We start from the raw sequence: 18,991 nt of genomic DNA, 5'->3' as shown, positions 1-18,991 counted from the left end.
TTTTATTACTTAAGTCTGACCTTTTCTTTCCTTTTTTTTTCTTTTTGGTGCTAGGGATTAAACTCCAGGTCTGTGCAAGCCAAATAATTGTTGTACCATGGACCTACATCCCCCGAGGCCTAACCTTAAACTTTTCTAAAACTTCACCATTTTTAAAAGCTATCTAAGAACATCTAATCATTTTAATAATATCAACTATCTTCTCTTCGACTATGAAATAAAGACCTAAAAGTATTTATTTGTCAAATTTAACGCAGGAACAAAAGAAGAAATAATTTCAACACCCACTCTTGGCTTGAAGGACTTTTTACTTGAATCCAATTGAGTTATTTCTGCTCCACTGCACTTATCATTAATAAAAGCCTGCTCTGAGAAATACTTCAGAGAAAAAAGCAAAGAAAAAATGTGTTCATTTTATGAAGTTCCAATGTTATGCTATTATTCCAGTCAAATGTGGTATGAGAGTACCCCTCATCACAAGAATGTCTACTCCAGGTCTGTGCAAGCCAAATAATTGTTGTACCATGGACCTACATCCCCCGAGGCCTAACCTTAAACTTTTCTAAAACTTCACCATTTTTAAAAGCTATCTAAGAACATCTAATCATTTTAATAATATCAACTATCTTCTCTTCGACTATGAAATAAAGACCTAATTTAGTAAAGATAATTTGTTGTGAGTTATTCCCTTAGCTGGTCTTTTGATTAAATGGAAGCATTTACAAAATAGATCAGAAAGAACAGACTTTACTCTTTTACAAAGTTAACTGATCTCTATGAGGACTGTATCTAACTTTGTCAACATGAGGTTCCAACGGACAAGTTCACAGTATCCAGAATGAGTGGAATTCTACCAGTTCCCACTTCTACAGCTGATTCTAAAACAATGCACTTATTTAGCCCAGTGCAAAAAGAACAAAACGTAGAATATAAGGTATTTTATGGTTACTTTGCCCATCCAAGAGAAGCACAATGATCCTCTAGTTCCTAGTTTCTTCAAATCTTGTGGAAAATACAGAATCTCTTTGGTTTCAAGAATGAGATTCTTCTCATGATAGGAATTTGTTTTTATAGAAAGGAAAAATGATCAGAATCTTTCCATCTACATCTAATGTCTTCACAACCAGTGTTCCCTGGGGTAAATCAGGGAGAAATGCTGATAAAAGCTAAAGAACCTGACACAGGACCAGGCAGAGCCTTCTTTCTTCTGATAGTTTTGATATTCTTCCTTTGGAGCATCTACTAGAAAGAATTTTTCTTTTCCTCATAGTATTATGCCTCTTACTAACATTTCAAAAAACCCAGCCTACCCAAGTAAATAATATATACTACCTTTTGCTATTGTTCAATCATTAATTCCTTTAAAATATTAAAAATATCTGTATTAAACTACTCAAAAATTAGATACACTTTGAAGCTAACATGTACAAATGAGACATAATACATATCAAATGTGGAATAAAAAGAACTCTGTGGAATCAAAATGAATACTAGAAGCTCTCTGGGAAGAGTGGGAAGGGAACAGATAGTACAGATTCTCTTGGAAAACTAATGTTGAATTAAATGTCTTGGTAGAAAGATATCTCAAAGTTATACTCTGGCTAATCTTCAGTGAGGACAGGACCCTGGAACACAAGTTTCTCTTGTTCCTAACGTGATACCTTTTTTTTTTTTTTCCAAGGCTGTAACATCATATAAGAGCCTACCTGACATTTTGGAGAATTTGCTGTGCTGGGATTGATATTCCGCATTGCCTAAGAGTGAAAAATAAGACGGATAAAGATTACTTTAAGCCACATGGTTTGGCTGTGTAGGCTCTTACAAATCGTATCCAGACATATCACCATAGCACAGAATTCCCAAGCTACCCAAAAAGCAGCAGACTGAGGAAGACAGGAGCCAATGGAATCACCACATAACAACTGACACCTCAGAAGTTTTTAAGAGCATTAAGGATAGGAGAGCAAGACGTCAAGTGTCAGGACTAAGATAAAATTTGCTAACAGTCAGGTAGGTTCTTTGCTTCGAAGTATTAGATGAAGCAAGTAAAATATTTTTGATGTTTCAGTGATGAGATACTGTCAATGGAAGAAGTTCACAGGAAGCCAGATGACTTGAATATACTGAATTTATATTGATTGCTAAAGCAAAAACAAAGAATTCTAAAAAATAGACTATTAGTATGAGATAGAGTAGATTGGTCACTTCAATATAAGAAAGACAACACAGTAGGTAGTAAAGAACAAAGATGTTACCTTTAAAGGAAGTGAAGCTATTCTGTCCAGGACCCATCACCCAGAGTTAAGAATGAGAATAAGATTTAGAAAAATTCTTCAGAAGAAAGAATTTTACAAGTAGCAACATTTTGCCCACCAAAACGCAAAAAACTAGACTGATCTATGGCACACGACAAAATAATGACCAGCCCATTTCTAGACTTTAAAAACATCTTAATTACTGCAAGACTTTGACCTTATTAGCAACTTTTTTCTCATTTAAGTTTCTTCATTTTAATAGTTCTCATTCATGTGAAATTGAGATTTGTGTTTACTTAGACCAAGTAGGACTCAGTTACAACAAAATGAAAAGCAAACAATGCAAAACAATGCAAACTGCTTTTAAATTGCTTTATTTCTTCTAACAGCCATGTAATTAACTTCTTGTTCTGACAATACAGTTTCATATAAATGAAAAAATCTTTTCCTTTAAAGTAATTTGCTAGACAGTCAATCAGAGGTACAATAAACTGTTACTATGCATCCTCTCTCCATCCTCTTTTTTTTTTTTTTTTTGGGTGCTGGGGATCGAACCCAGGGCCTTGTGCTTACAAGGCAAGCACTCTACCAACTGAGCTATCTCCCCAACCCCTCTCCATCCTCTTTATAGCAGATGAAGAAATTTCATTTAAGATCATTTCCTGACATCATATGCTAAAACAAACTCTCTTACTCTCTCTGAAGGATCATCTTTAATGCCAACCACACTAAAACTACATCGACAGATTACTGACAGAGCACAAACAGTTTAAACATGAGTCTGTCTGGGATTCCATGACTTATTCTAATCAATTCCTTAGGTACTAGTTCTTCACATCACAAATCAGAGTTCAGTGTTCAGCAATAGCATTAACTTCATGAACTTTCAGTAATACTCAAGTGGTACTTTAAAATATGTATCTTTAAATACATAGATCATGATAATAAAAATGTAGAGTATAACTGATTTTTAATCTTTTTTTTTTTGTACCAGGGACTGAACCCAGAGGGCGCTCAACCACTGAGCCACACCCCCAGCTCCTTTTATTTTCTATTTTGAGACAGGGTCTTGCTAAATTGCGTAGGTCCTCTTTAAGCTGCTGAGGCTAGCCTTGAAACTTTGATCCTCCTACGTAAATTCCCAAGTCACTGAGATTACAGGCGTGTGCCACCACATCAGGCTGTATAGTTGATTTTAATTTTATTTACTTTTTTAGTTGTTGATGGATCTTTATTTTATTTATTTATTTTTATGTGGTACTGAGGATTGAACCCAGTGCCTCACACATGCTAGGCAAGCGCTTCACCAGTGAGCTACAACACCAGCCCTATAAATTGATTTTTAAAGGTCTACACTTAGTATGCTATTTTCAGAAGGAAACATTATAGATACATGCATTTTCTTGTTTGTCAACAATATCTCAGAAAAAAGCAAAAACCAAGATATTTACTTTATCTCTAGAGGAAAGAACTATGGAAAGAGGGAAAAGGAGATTTTATTTCTAGCATACATTTGCCTTTTGTATACTTTTACTGCTATATCATTTTTTTTAATACAGAAAGATTTTTATTACTTCTTTTAGTTATACATATTAGGGTTCATTTTGACATAATTATAAAAGAATGGAATATAATTGCTCTGATTCAGTTACACCATGTTTGAACTAGGTATACAAAACATGATCATAAAAAATTTTAAAAGTATCTATATTAGAAAAGTATCTATATTACTTAACATAAGATCACATCTCTAATAATATCTAAAATAGTCTCAAACAAGATAAAGCGAAAATTAATTTTGACATGAAGGATTATCTGTTCTTATGCAACGTAAGTACCAATAGTACATTCTGAAAGAAAACTGGTGGAAAAGGATTTCAAGCTTTCTACTGTTAGGTCCTACCTTTCCCACCATGAAAAAAACACCCATAAGCAAGTAAATTTCCCCCCCAAAGCTGGGGATTGAACCCAGGGTCTTGTACATGCTAAGCAAATGCTCTACCACTGTGCTATAAACCCAGTCCCACAGTTGGGTAATTTTAAGAAATATTGAGATGTTGTAAATTAGGGGGTAATTGGCATTATGTTTTAAATAAGAATTCTTAGATTTAGCAATACTGAAACATATATGTCATTTAAAGAAATACCACTTTAGTATATAAACACACACACACACACACACACACACACACACACACACACACACAAAAACAAAAACACACACACACACAAAATAAAGATGTTTTTCCCCAGGTGATGTTCCAGAGTTTCGCCATTAACGAAATCCTCAGAAATACAGTAATACAAAATACCATGTACATTTGAGGAAGGATCCTCATTTTCTTCCATTTTTGCTCAACTGTAATCAATAATCATGACCAAAATAGCTCTTTATGATACAGGATTATGAGTTACATCCCATAGGATCAGAGGCCACTCAGGAAAGAAAATAAGAATAGAACTGGACAGAATAATTAATTCTGTTACTGATTTTACTGAAACAACATTCCCCAGTTATTAATAAATGATAAAATGAAATTAGCCCAACTTCATGTAGGAAAACACATTCCCCAAATTGAAAGGCTGGTTTCTAACCTGTGGCCTCACCTGCCGAAGCAGTTCTTGCTGTTTCAATCGCAGTCTCTCTTTCTCCATCTGCAATTGTTGCAGCCTCATCTGTTGCTGCTGGTTGGAGTTGCCACTACCCATAACACTTCCCTGTGGGCTCTGGGGAGCCAAAGGTGGTGGCTGTTTCACTGGAGCACTTTGACTGATTCTCTGGTTCATGGCTGAAATAAAACAAAAGATCTGTCCTAAAAACTTAGTTAACAAAGAGGATGACTTAGTTATTCAAAAGCAATTGTGAATACTCAATATTTTATTTTTTAAATTTTTTTTTGTAGTATGACTAGAAATAACCTAAAAACACGTCAACAGTACAATGGTTATATAACTTGTCACTCATTGTAGTTACAGGATGCAAGGCAGTAACAGGAGAAAAAAAACATGAGTAGCACCACAAAGTAAGAACTAAAGAATGGTCAAGAAGCACATTAATATCTGTCAGCTCTGAAGGTGGCACACTTAGTGACTAAAAGAATTGGAGAGACTTTTTATAACTTTTGATATAATGACATTAAAAGGAAGCAAGATCACAGACCATACTCTCTCATAACCCTTGCTAAAAATTTCCAAATAATGTACACTGGCAGTTCTTTTAAATGACTGGCCTCGCAGGCACAGATCAGACTCCTTGTGATGACTTTCATATGTCCTCTAAGTAGAACAGTGGCTACTTGGTGACCACTACCTCCTCTTGCTCAAATCCAGGAGTGTTTCCCAGAGTCCAACATTAAAAAAATCTTCTTGATTTTTTTTTTCTGGGTTTGGTGGTGCATGCCTGTAATTCCAGTGATTCAGGAGGCTGAGGCAGGAGAATCCTAAATTCAGGGCCAGCTGCAGCAACTTGGGTGAGTAACCTGGGATGTAGATTAGTGGTAAAGAACACCTGAGTTTATTCCCTAGTTTCCATCCCTCACCCTCCAAAAACAAATCTTCTAGGGCTGGGGTGTAAAAAAGAAAGAAATCTTTTTCCCTCTGGGCATTGTCTCAGATTTTCCCACTTTGTCTACTGACATTTTTCACTGTAGTCTAATTTTTTTGTTTAGATTTGTATAAGGATATTGTTAGTGGGGAAAGCATCCTATTCATTTACAAATCCTCGGTGTTTGAAAAAACGAACTATTTCTAAATTGAGCATTTATTCACTAAGGCAGAAATTAAGGTAAATTTTTTAAGTTAAAAAATTATTCCTTCAATGCATGATTTTTTTTTGGTGGGGGGGAGTTGGTTCTGGGATTTAACCCAGGAGTACTCTAATACTGAGCTGCATCCCAGCCCTTTTTATTTTAAGATAGGGTCTTGCTAAGTTTTTCAGCTTTTTTCTGTTTTTTTGGTACTGCCAATTGAACCCAGGGGTACTTAACCACTAAGTCATATCATATCCCCCGCCCTTTTTGAGATTGGGTATCATTAAACTGCTGAAGGCCTTGCCAAACTGCTGAGGCTGGCCTTGAACTTGTGATCTTCCTGCCTCAGCCTCCCAAGCTGATGTAATTACAGGCATGCACAGATAATATATACATTTTTTAGGATGAGCTGATTCCACAGATAAGCATTATTTTATTTTAAAAGTTATGAAATCACATATTTTAAATATTTTTATGATATATTTTAACCCAACAGTTATTTTGAGCAATGTAAAGAGCACCATTTTGGTCAGCAGAAGTCATTTAAAGTGGGTCCTTTTACTATGGTTATAGTGGACTTGATTATCTTCCCTGTTTGCTTTTTCCAGGTTCATCTTTTATCTTTTCCTTGCCCCAGATTTTAGTTGACTTTTTCCAAGAAGCCCTTGATTCTTTTAGTAGAAAATGTTATTTAACATTAATTTGGGGAATCAGGGTACCTATTATTATTTTGTTGATTCTCTGTCACTGCTTTGAGGTGGTTGCTTCCTTCAGAAAATTTTATTTCTAATTCAAATTTAGAATTGTTTTACTTGAATTTATTTGCCCCTAGACGTACTGGGGATCCAACACAGGAGTGCTCTGCCACAAAGTCACATCCCCAGCTTTTTATTTTTTACATTGAGACAGGCCTTGAATTTGAGACCCTTCTGCCTGTTTCCCAAGTTGCTAGGATTACAGGTGTGTACCACCCACATCTAGCTATGTGATCACAAAACAACTATCTTGTGCTGAAAAGTTGATTCTAACATTAATATTATACTTCCATATGTAGGTAATCATCTAAATAGTATTATTAAAAACTATGAACAACTGATTACTAAGAAGTATCAGATTTATTTGCAAATTTTATATATTAGGTATATACAGTGACATCTCTGTGGTTTAAAGGCTCCTGAAAGAATTCCTCTCTCTATGATTAGGCCAACATTCAATATAAGGGTTTACTTGCGAGATTTTGCCCTTGAATTTTGGAAACCTGATTTCCTCATCTTTCTCTCCTATTCTCCAAAAGGTAACAGGAAACTTTTTAAAATCCGTTTTTGTTTTATTCTATTTTTTAAAACATGAGTAAATACAGATTTCTTTTTTCTCAAATACATGGTAGCATGCTATGAATTCTTTCCTCCATTTTGTTTTTCCCCCTATTTAATATAACCTCGACATGACTCCAAAGCAACAGAAAGCAGTAGCCTTTCCCCCATTTTCTTTGAAATAGTTGATTCCTATTTTATTCAGTTCATTTCCTTTTAGGCTTTCACTATTACTAAAGAATGTTATACAACAAGTTCACAGATCTTAGTTGTTAAAAGCATAAGTAATTTTGTTAGATAATGCCTAATCTGCCCCATTCCAATAAGGACTTTGTTGTTTCATCATGAGTTGTGTGTGATGAGAGGGCCTCCTCTCACCAAACTCTTGCCAAATTCTTGGATTTTTGCTAGTATGAAAAAATGACAAATGGCATTTAGTCTGATATCGTTTTGGTTATGCCTTACTTTTTACCTTTTTCCCCATGAGCTTAATTTGGCTATTTTTTAAATAGCCAAATTTATCAATCTTTTCTGAAATTTGAGTTGTATTCCTTGCAGGTGACAGGAATTCACCCATTTTTTAATCCCAGCAGCTCTGAAGTCTGAGACAGGAGGATTTCAAGGTCAGCCTCAGCAACTTAGTGAAGCCCTGAAAAACTCAATGAGACTCAGGCTCAAGGAAGGAAAAAAAAAAGGGGGGTTGGGGGGGTAGGGCTGGAAATGTGGTTCAGTGGCTAAGTGTCCCTGGGTTCAACCCCAGTACCAAACAACCAAAACCCCTGTATAGTTCTGCTTTATTTGGTAATTTAAACCAATCAATTGGAATTTATCCTGGTATAAAGCATAAAATGATTTTACTTTTTCCATGGGATTATTCATTAGTCCCAATACTACTCATATAAAAGTATATTTTTGCCCCAATAATCTGTATGTTTCCATATTTTGTTACTTTATATCTGGATATATTTTATATCTGGACTTTTTATTGTTGAAAAAATACTTATACTAGAACCCCCAACAATCTTTATTGCAGGTTGTTTCCATAATTTGTTATTTTTCAATTTTTTTTTTTTTACTGTTAATCTAGAACCACAGTATTGCCTTTAGTTTATGTTATATAAAGCATATATGCCCATCAGTGCAACCTTAATGTTTTAATTGCAAGTAAGAGCAAGCCATAATTTTGTAGTGACCCTTTAAATTATGGGGTTCTAATTTAATGCACTGTAGATAAACATGCTCTGTATATGGACTCCAGAAAGTTTGTGACTTCTTTCTGACTTGACATATGGTCAATCCTTCTAAGTGTCTGTATTATAATAGGGCCAGGCCAACTGTATGTCTGGCTTTTACCATGGAGCCTATATTTGAAGCTCCTTCCTTATTCTGAACACTTTTATTCCCTGATAACCTCAGGAACTGAAAGGTCCTCAAAGTTGGAAGGCTCCAGGACTACTTCACTGATTTGTGTAGTTTTGTTTTCTGATGTACAGAGATACTCTTAAAAAGTTATAACCCCAGTTATGTCTTTTTGGTTATCTTGTTTTAATATTTTGTCTGGAAGAACAGAGAAGGGATATTGAAATACAATGTACTGCTCAAACTTATTCAAAGTCTTTTAAATCTCTTTTATGACAAAAATAAACAATACTGACTTATGAAATGTTTAATAAAAGATAAATGGTTAAAAATTTCATAATTATGGCTTATAGTTTAGTATTTATAGGGGAACAGACAAGAAATAAGCTAACCATTTTTGAGAGTCAAAATTTGCTGGGCATCAACAACCTTCATTTCAAACTTATTCAAAGTCTTTTAAATCTCTTTTATGACAAAAATAAACAATACTGACTTATGAAATGTTTAATAAAAGATAAATGGTTAAAAATTTCATAATTATGGCTTATAGTTTAGTATTTATAGGGGAACAGACAAGAAATAAGCTAACCATTTTTGAGAGTCAAAATTTGCTGGGCATCAACAACCTTCATTTCTTTTGTCCATCACCAACAAATATAATTTATATATAATATTTTAAAAAACAGCCTATAGAGTCAAACAAACCTGAATCAGAGTTGGGCATATCAATTCAGTAATTCATTTAGTCCTCAGTTTCCTGAACTGTACCTGGGGATACTGAAGTCTCCTTCTGGAGTTACCATGGACTTGAGTATTGTTTTGCAGACTGGGAAGAGTAGATGCTCCATGAATGTTAGTCTCCTCCTCTTTCCAGAACAGTTCTTTCTAAACTTCTCTCTACTACCTCTCCTACTGATAATTATCCCATTTCTCCCTCCTCCTCCAGAAACCAACCCTCTCAAATCATTTCATCATGACATTCACTGTTTCTAAGTACATCTATGACTCACAGAGACATGCATGTTTATCTTTCCTACAAAATCTAAATGGGAAAAGAGTGGTAGAGATTGAACTGGGGGGGGGGGATCCATCCTTCTTTTTGGTGAAACATGTTCCTGATATTCCAAGAAAACACTAAACATATTTATACAAAGAGATACATTTTACACATTGTGTTATGTCAGGTTCAATGGCATGACTTAAACATGAATTAAAGAACTGATTTGAGAGCCATTCTGTACAGTGAACATGCCATAAGCTGAGGCCTAGAGCAAATGACTACTGGGGGGAAGAATGTTTTCAGTTTCAAGTAATTAAAAAAAAAAAGAAAAGGGCTAGAGAATAGACTATTATTAAGTTCAGACGTGCTGAAATTATAATTGATTTCAAAATAGCTTCTATACAACCACTATGAAAATCAGTATGAAGGTTCCTCAAAAGACTAGAAATGACTGGATGTGGTGGCACATGCCTATAATCCCAGCAACTGGGGAGGCTGAGGCAGGAGAATTCCAAATTCCAGGTCAGTCTTGGCAACTTCATGAGGCCCTAAACAACTTAGAAAGACCCTGTCTCAAAATAAAAAACTGAAGGGCTAGGATATAGCTCAGTGGTAAAGCGCCTCTGAGTTAAATCCCCAGTACCTTAAGGAAAAAAAAAAGACTATGAGTGCAACCACCATATAACCCAGTTATACCACTCCATTTATTGTAAAGAATTAAAGTCATCATACTATGAGAGGAGAGTTAGTAGAGAGAAGTTTAGAAAGAACTGTTCTGGAAAAAGGAGGAGACTAACATTTATGGAGCATCTACTCTTCCCAGTCTGCAAAACAATACTCAAGTAATACATGCATAACCATGTTTATTGCAGCACAATTTACAATAGCCAAATTATGGAACCAGCTTATGTGTTCATTAACAGATGAATGGATGAAGTTTTATTCAGCCATAAAAAAAAATGAAATTTTGGTGGTAAGTGGATGGAACTAGAGTACATCATGTTGACTGAAATGAACAAAACTCTGTCTAGGATTGTATTTTTCTCTCACATGTGGAAACTAGAGAGGAAAAAAGGAAAAAAAAAAAAAAAGTGGGTGTCCTTATGAAAATAGAAGAAAAACCAGTAGAGAAGATGATAAGGACCAGGGAGAGGGTGGAGAGGAGGTAAAGGGGAGGTACTGGGGACTAAAATTGATCAAATTATACTGTTATAGTTTACGCATATACCAAAATTTAACAACAAATCCCACTGTTAGTATAATTATGCAAGGTACTTATAAAAAATGAAAAAAGAAAAAAAAAATAAAAGCAGAAAAAGGTAAAAGAAAGCAAAAATAAATGAACAAACCCCCACCGGACTCTAAGGCTATTAAATATTTCTTTTACTAAAAAAATTAGGAAAAGCTTTTGAGCTTTCTATACTAGATTTAATTAATATAACATTTAATAAGCAATATATACTTGGTGAAAACAAGTTGGATAATAACAAAATTGCATGGAAACAAAGAGGCAAATATCCTCTGCTTCTCACCAGTTTACCAGCATTTGGTATCATAAGCAGTAAATATTAATGATAATGGTAACTGCTAATGGCAAACTGAACTGGTTGGTAAGGTCTTTTTCAAATCTGGGCTTATCTGACCATTCAAAACCACAGAATGGGGTAACCCGATATCAAAAGATGAAGGAAGAATACGTTCCCAAACTAAACAGTCTTGCACATAATATCCAGCAGAGTCTGGTAACTACGCTGAGCACTTTTGGTTGTGTTTATCTAAATGTTGTTACCTATGGATACAAGCAGCACTACAAGGTTTCCATATAAAGAGCTCATTTAAATGACCAATTCAAACAACCTTGTTTATCTACTGAAGCTGGGATTTATTCCTCTCCAGAACCATCTTGTTCTTCACCTTCTGATTATCTTAAGCATTTCAACAAAGCACAGAGTAGTGCACCCCATGGAGTGCAGCAGGGACCTCACAAGCAGGAAAGAAACAAAACATGCTTTGTTTCCAGGGAAAGGGGCAGGGCAGCTAGGAAAGAACAGCATTACCAACTTCTTCCCCCATGATAAACTATTGAAATCCCAATGTTCCTAGTTTTAATAAAATTTCTAAAAGGTAAAGACAATAAACTCTACAAAAATGTCCTGAATTTTAAAAATTATAATATGACATTTTAAAATTCAGAAGTTTGTATTACTTGGATCATGGAGTAGTAACTTGCTTCAAGTTTTACTTAACAAATCAGTCCTGACAGTTTTACTGCAATTTCTGAAAAAGAAAAAGGGGTCATCACCATAGGTCTTCCCCCCACACCGCCCTGGAGTTTCATTCTAATCATGTGAATTTTCAAACTTCATATAACCTTAAGATTTACATAATCTGTAACCTTAAAATCTTAAAACTATGGAAGAGTATAACGGATTTGTTACTCAGTCTTTTAAAACTTTGGAATAACACAAATTCGTATAATATTAAGCACAAATTTAAAATTAATATAAACCAACTCTCCCACAATAAAAGAATAAAAGCACTTCTTTACTCTCTCTAATCTTATTAAAAGAAATGAATGCCTTTCTAAAAATACAAACTAAATATGCCATCTGTTGGTCTTCAAACAGTAAAAGCAAAACACAAAACACCCACTGGTGGCTGTGTTTACTACATGACCTATAGGACTGAATTATCTACAAAAATTTGCAATAAATTAGTACAATTTATCTGCTAATCTAGCATTTTATAATGCCAGCTTTTCAGTAAAAATTATTATTATTTTTAGGACAATAAAGATTTTAATTTTGGTTCATGGTTCAGTCTATGGTTAGGTAGGCTCCAAGGAAGAAACATGGTGGAAGGGCATGGCAGAGGAAAATTGCCCAGGTTAATTGAAGCTGGAAAAGGGAGAGGGAGGGAGAGAGACCTAGCAAGTGAACACATACAAAAATTACTATATGATTCACCATAAAAAGCTCTCTCACAAAAGGAGCAAAATGAATGAATCATTTTATTATCAACACGCAAAAAATGTTTCCCGATATTTCTTTCCCAAAGAATTATTCCCAATAAGCTATGTACCTAAATGATATTATCACATCTAGGAATCATTTTTACTAAGATAATTCACAAGTAAAAGTCACCCATTTAACATGCACAATTCAATAGTTTTCCTCTATCTATAGCACTGTACAATCATTACCCACTAATTTCAAAACATTTCCATCACTTAAAAATCAAACCTTGTATCCATTAGATCACTCCACTGTGCTCCTCCCCCTAGTATTTGGCAATGTCTCATCCATCCCCTTTCTGTTTCTGTGGATTTGCCTATTCTGGACACTTCACACAAGTGAAATCAAACAGCATGTAGCCTTTTGTGACTGGCTGTTTTCCCTTAACCATGTTTTCAAGATTCATCCATGTTATATTATGTATTAGTATTACACCCTTTTTTATTCCCCAATATTCTATATTTGGAGGTGCCATATTTGGTTAGTTCATCACCTGATGGACATTGGATTTTCATTTTTGGCTATTATGAATAATACTATTATAATAATGCTATAAACATTCAAGTACAAGTGCAGGCCATGTAGCCCATCTCGTAGAGTGCCTGCCTCTCATGCTGGAGACGCGGGTTCGAGTCCCCAGCACTCTGGGATTGTGGAAATAACAAACAAAGGAAACATTCAAGTATAAGGTTTTTTTGGGTGTGGACATATGTTTTCAATTCTGCATATATACCTAGGAACTTAACTGCCTTCTCATATGGTAATGCTATAGTTAACTTTTGAGAAACTGCCAAACTATTCTCCAAAGTGACCGCATCATTTCTAAATCCCACCAGCAATGTATAAGGGTTCTAATTTCTCCACATTCTGTTCAACACTTACTATTGTTGTCTTCTCCATCCTGTCCCACTTGCCCCCACCACTTGGGTCCAGGGTTGTGGGTAGGCATCCTAATAGTAGTAAACTGGGTATTTCTTTTGGATTTTTGATTTGCATATTCCTAATGCCCAGTAATATAGTAACTAGAGGCCTTCCCTAGGTCTTTTTTTTCCCCCTAAGTCTTTTCAAAGACAAACTAATCTCTCCCTCTTTGTACTTCTCTCCCTTATCAAGCCCCCCAAAACTCTGGATTAAAGTACTTTTCTTTTTGGTACGAGAGATTGAACCCAGGGGCACTTAACCACTGAGCCACATCCCTAGTCCTTTCTAGTTTTTATTTTGAGACAGGGCTTAGGGCCTTGCTAAATTGCTGAGGCTGACTTTCAAACTTGTGGTCCTCCTGCCTCAGCCTCCTGAGTGTGTGCCACTATATCAGTCCAAGTACACACATCTTTAACTGCTCAATATAACAAATATCAATATTTAAGGCAATCCACTTTCTTCCTTCTTCAACATTCTATCAAAATATTGGCATAAAAATTGATTATAGTAGTTATTTTTAAAAAACAAAACAACTGTGGATGGAGCTAAAAAAAATAAATAAATTAAATAGAACAGTTTCTCCTTATCACCTCATTAAGCACTTCTGAGGCAGAACATAGGGGCTGCTCAATGATGTGAGGCAGAGAAAAGTATTCTAACTGGGCTTTCAGTTCTCTGCCTCCAGAGCACAACACATTTCTCCCATACTAAGAAAATAAAGCTTAAAGTCTAGTTTGGAACACAAGTTCAGATCATTCGACTACTGCTCTAAAGAGAAGGGAAATCACATTTTAAAATATATCTGCTACCATGAAATTCATATTAGATTGAGGAGTAAATCAGCACATTAATTACAGCTTTATTTCTAATTTCATATATTTACCATGAATTTCTTTCACTGGAGAAATTTATAAGAGATGCATACCTTAGAGTTTGTCTTCTCAAGATTCCTTCAAAAATGCCTTCCTTAACCACCTAGAAATGCTACCTATTTCCTTTTATCACACCATGTTTATTGTCCTTCATTTGCACAGAACATATTACAATGATTTATTTACTTCTTTAGTAGCTTGTACCTCTTCCCAATGGCTCACATAGGGTCTGGCATATAACTGGCACTCAAATTTTGCTGAATGAATACATAAATTCTGAAACAATTCTTAACCCTTATTAGCAGGATGCTGTTTGTAATGCACAGGAGAATCTCTAAGTTGAAGCAAGTTCAGAATGAATTCTGAAATGACCTCAGCAACCAGTATAGAAGGGTAAAATGAGTATAAAACAAAATGAAAATTCTGAACCACTCTCGTTCTAAAGCATTCTAATTTATTTCATAAGAGATTTGACTTTTCCCTTAGAAATGCTATAATCAATCCCCCCCACCTCCATTTATTTATATAGTATTGGGGATTGAACATGGGTCCTGGGCATGCTAGGCATGCACTCTACCCATGAATTAAATCTCCATCCCTTTTTGAGACAGGGTATCTTCTCTACATTGCTTAGGCTGGCCTTTAATTTGCAATCCTCCTGCAAGCCTTTCAAGTAGCTGAGATTACAGGATCTTTATAATTTCTTTTATCAGAATCTCTGAGTTAGTACAAAAAGTGGTAAGCAACTCAATCATATTTTATAAGACATCTGTGTTTAAAGCAGAGTTAATACAAATATAAGTTGAAACACTTTCAGAAATAAAGTAGAGTTCGTGTCAATGTGTTTGATGTAATGGGCTTTAATAACACACATAGGCTATTAATTTAAATTATCATAGTGACTATGATTTTAAACTTTAAATTTTTAAAAATCCTGTATGAATAACTTCAAAAAAAACAGCATTTCCTCCACTGTGATCAACTATTTGGATCACTGAACTATCCATCAAGTAGAAACACATTAAGGCTGGGATATAGCTCATGACAGAGGGGGCATACCCAAGGACCTAAGTACGATCTCTAGCACTGCCAAAAGAAATTCTCAACTACTGACACTATTCTACTGAATTTGCCAAATAGTAAAACAAAACAAAACATATCAAGCTCAAGTACTAAACTAATTGTGATATTCAATAATCTTATGTACTAAAATACTCATGTCAGCAAACTTTTGTTTTTTAAGTCAGAAAGAGGGCAAAAGCTGGGCACAGTGGGGCACACTTGCAACCCCAGCAGCTTGGGAGGATGAGTTCAAAGCCAGCCTCAGAAAATTAGAGAGGCCCTGTAACTTAGCAAGACTGTTCCAAAATAAGAGATAAAATAAATAGGCTGGGGATGTGGCTCAGTGGTTCAATCCCTGGTACTAAAAAGAAAAAAGAGGGCAACAGTTAATATCTGTCTCTAAGAGTATGTTTTAAATCAGGCTTCAGTAAGTACATAGCCTGGAACTTATATCCAAATTCACTCACACCAGATTTTCTATCACTGCAACAGTACAGGTATTCTAAATTTTAAAAACAGCACACCAACAATGCACCATCTTTAAGGTAGTAAAACTGCACCTGCTAATAACTGCAGGAGTTTGAGAGTGTATTCACAGTTTCACTATTCCACCCATCACTTCCTATCCCCCACCAGATTTGGTTGCCTGGGCATACTCATCATGTGATATGGCTTATGTTTAGATTAAAGGTTGAGAATATCTCAACTAAGTTTGCTAAACTTAAATGATACAGTAGTTCAAAAATTACCTCTGAAACCTCAAAGCACTCAAAGTCTATTGAGAAGTAACCTTAAGCAAGGGTCCAAAGGAGTTACTGAAGAACCCAAAATGTAGCATCCTATATTCAGCTAATTGAAGAGTGGAAATATTTTTAAGAGCATCTAGTTTAATCCAGTCACAGTTTACATAAGTCAAATTAAGTCAAGAGAAGCCAAGTAGCGTTATTTTATGATATCAGAACAACTTGGATTCCCAATTAAGGAGATAATTTTTTCTACATTGCAATTTAATTCAATCTAGTACATTATACAACTATCTTATGCAATACAGGATGCTAGCCTTTACTGGAGATTTGAAAAACAGTCTGTTAGAGGTCATAGGAAATGCCAGGTCAGAGCAATGCCATAACCATTCTTCATGTTGGATAATGTACATATAAAACCTCATAGACTCACATTTAAAGGGGCAACACTAAAATGAAAGGCAATAAAAGGAAGTGACTGAATTGTTCTTTCTACAAAGAACTTAAAAAAAAAAAAAAAAAAAAAAAGGAAGTGACTAAATTGTTAACAGAGAAACTCCTAACACATGAAAAACTGGGAAAACCACAGAAGAGAAAACAGAAGACTAGGGCTATAGACACAAAGGGAAGTAGTTTCTGAGTAATAAAGGGACACAAACATTCTAATCACTAGAATTTTCATTAAATAGAATGAACTGTTGTAAAATGCAGTCTGTCAAGGAAAAGGTCAAGCTGAGAATGAAAGACAATCGCTTAAGAATGTCACAGAGGTGAGGAATGAATTGCCTAGACAATTCAAGTAGATGGCTTCAAAGTCTGACCCAATCAGAGATCTAACTATTCTCTTCTAAAAAGTCCATTACCTTTGGGTAATTTCCTCAAGATGGGTCACAATATAGGATACAAGCATACTACCCACTGTGCTTTCTCTCTGTGAAAGTCCCATGTATTAAGACTGGTATATTAGATATGTCTGAAAGATACCTGTAAGCAATCTAAAGATCTTATGAATTCCTGGTGTCAACAGAAATATAGGTACTCTGGTTTCTCTTCAGATGTTATAAATCTTTTGCCTTTTACTTAAGATTTCCATGGAGAGAAACAATTCCAAGTTTTTCAACTACTATTTTTGAGGCCTTGTTTTGGCAGGGCTAGAGAAAAAAAATGTTTAGATTTCAGTTCTATTGCTTAACTATATAACCTTGAATAGATTACCATTTCCATAGATCTCAGAGAAGCTCAGATTTGGGGAAATATTCCCTACCTCTTCCATCATTATTTTTTAATAAAATTTTTAATAATATGCATTTTATTACGTGTCAGTTGTCTGGAGAATCGCCACAACTGGGTGGCTCTATGACATTTAGTGATCTAGGGATGCTAAGTATCCTGCAGTGCCCAGACTGACAACATTCCTTCCACTGAGAAATGCTGATGAAAGAATCAAACATTTCTTTTCAGGCCAAATTTTGTGAAACTTAATTTTTAGCTAGCAACAGTTCTTTTAACGAAAACACAAGGAAACATATTTTTCTGTCCTAAGTAGTTAGTATAGTGCACAACCAAATGCTGACTGATTGTCTAGGATCACCAGGAAAAATTTAATAGAGTTGGTAAGAAAACCAAAACAGCAACCCCTTGTTTTTAATGTATGGATATCATGAGAATTGCCCTTCAATATTTGATGTCAACGTCATAACTGTGACATCATTAATTAATTTAGTTTTAGTTTCTAAGGCTTTTTAGTGGTTTTTTTTTCCCCCTTATCACTAAATTGGGCAGATTCTTAGGTATTTAGTTGACCATTAAATGGTAAATTCTCATCGAAAGAAACATATTACTTATAACAGCTACCAGAAATATTCAGTCTTAAAAAGGAAAAAGGTTAATGAATGTCTCAAGAATTACAATTTAAACACATATTTAATTATTACTGCAAAATATATTTACTGACTGAATGACCGATTGCAGTACTGGGGATTGAACCCAGGACCTCACAAATGCTAAGCAAGGGTACTACCACTGAGCTACATCCCCAGTTCTACTCCTATTTTATTTTCAGATAGGATTTTGTTAAATCTACTGAGGATTCTCCTACCTCAACCTCCTGAGTGACTGGGATCACAGGTGTGCACCACAGCACATGGCACATACAAAATACTTACCTTTGAAATGAAAGATGTGCTAATAAACAGTTTTTGGCTTTAGGGACTAATTTTAGTAAATTATACATGTATGTGTGTAATTTACTTAATATTTTAACTTTGTTTCTAATTTTTCTTTTCTTTCTCCCCACCCCCCTTCAGTGAAGGGGATCAAATCCAAGACCTTGTTCATGCTAGGCAAGTTTTTTCTTACTTCAAGAAATATTACACACACATATAGTAAGTTTTGGAAAACCTGGAAACAAAGGACCAAAATCAACATCTGAATTTTTATTACTTAACATTTCTGTGTACCCAATTTCTCTGCATAGAATTGTAGTTAGGAATTAAAGGTTATTCTGATTTTGCCACTGTTTAATTGTTCATTACTTCCTTTAAAACTCAAAAGTATGCCTTTCTCCCCAAATCTCTGGCTTCAATAATTTGTACCACTTTTATCTCAGTGGTACCATTAGTACTTATTTCTAAGAATACAGATCCTTAACATCATTTTAATAGATCTTTTTACATACAAAGGACAATAAGATTACACTAGATC

At 35.0% G+C, this 18,991-nt stretch overlaps 1 protein-coding gene and 1 non-coding gene across 13 annotated transcripts in view; one reads left to right on the top strand and one right to left on the bottom strand.

Annotated features, from left to right (window-relative positions):
- Nucleotides 1-18,991, bottom strand: part of Yap1 (Yes1 associated transcriptional regulator) — a 114,955-nt gene that overhangs the window by 19,040 nt on the left and 76,924 nt on the right. For 3 of the 12 annotated variants that reach the window (XM_047516757.1, XM_047516749.1, XM_047516750.1), the window contains 2 exons: nt 4,851-5,044; nt 1,707-1,754 (listed from right to left, as the gene is read on the bottom strand). In XM_047516757.1, coding sequence (XP_047372713.1) covers nt 1,707-1,754; nt 4,851-5,044 — 242 coding nt within the window. The remainder of the gene's footprint in view (nt 1-1,706; nt 1,755-4,850; nt 5,045-18,991) is intronic. The other 9 variants (XM_047516758.1, XM_047516751.1, XM_047516752.1 and 6 more) reach the window with 3 other exon arrangements.
- On the top strand, nt 17,324-17,441 carry LOC124960859 (U5 spliceosomal RNA). Its single transcript, XR_007104179.1, has one exon. It is a non-coding gene; the product is annotated as a U5 spliceosomal RNA (small nuclear RNA).

Source organism: Sciurus carolinensis, chromosome 11 (assembly GCF_902686445.1).
Source record: "Sciurus carolinensis chromosome 11, mSciCar1.2, whole genome shotgun sequence".
Classification (NCBI taxonomy): Eukaryota; Metazoa; Chordata; class Mammalia; order Rodentia; family Sciuridae; genus Sciurus; species Sciurus carolinensis.
The sequence above is the reverse complement of the archived record's forward strand: the minus strand, read 5'-3'. Positions and strand labels throughout refer to the sequence as shown.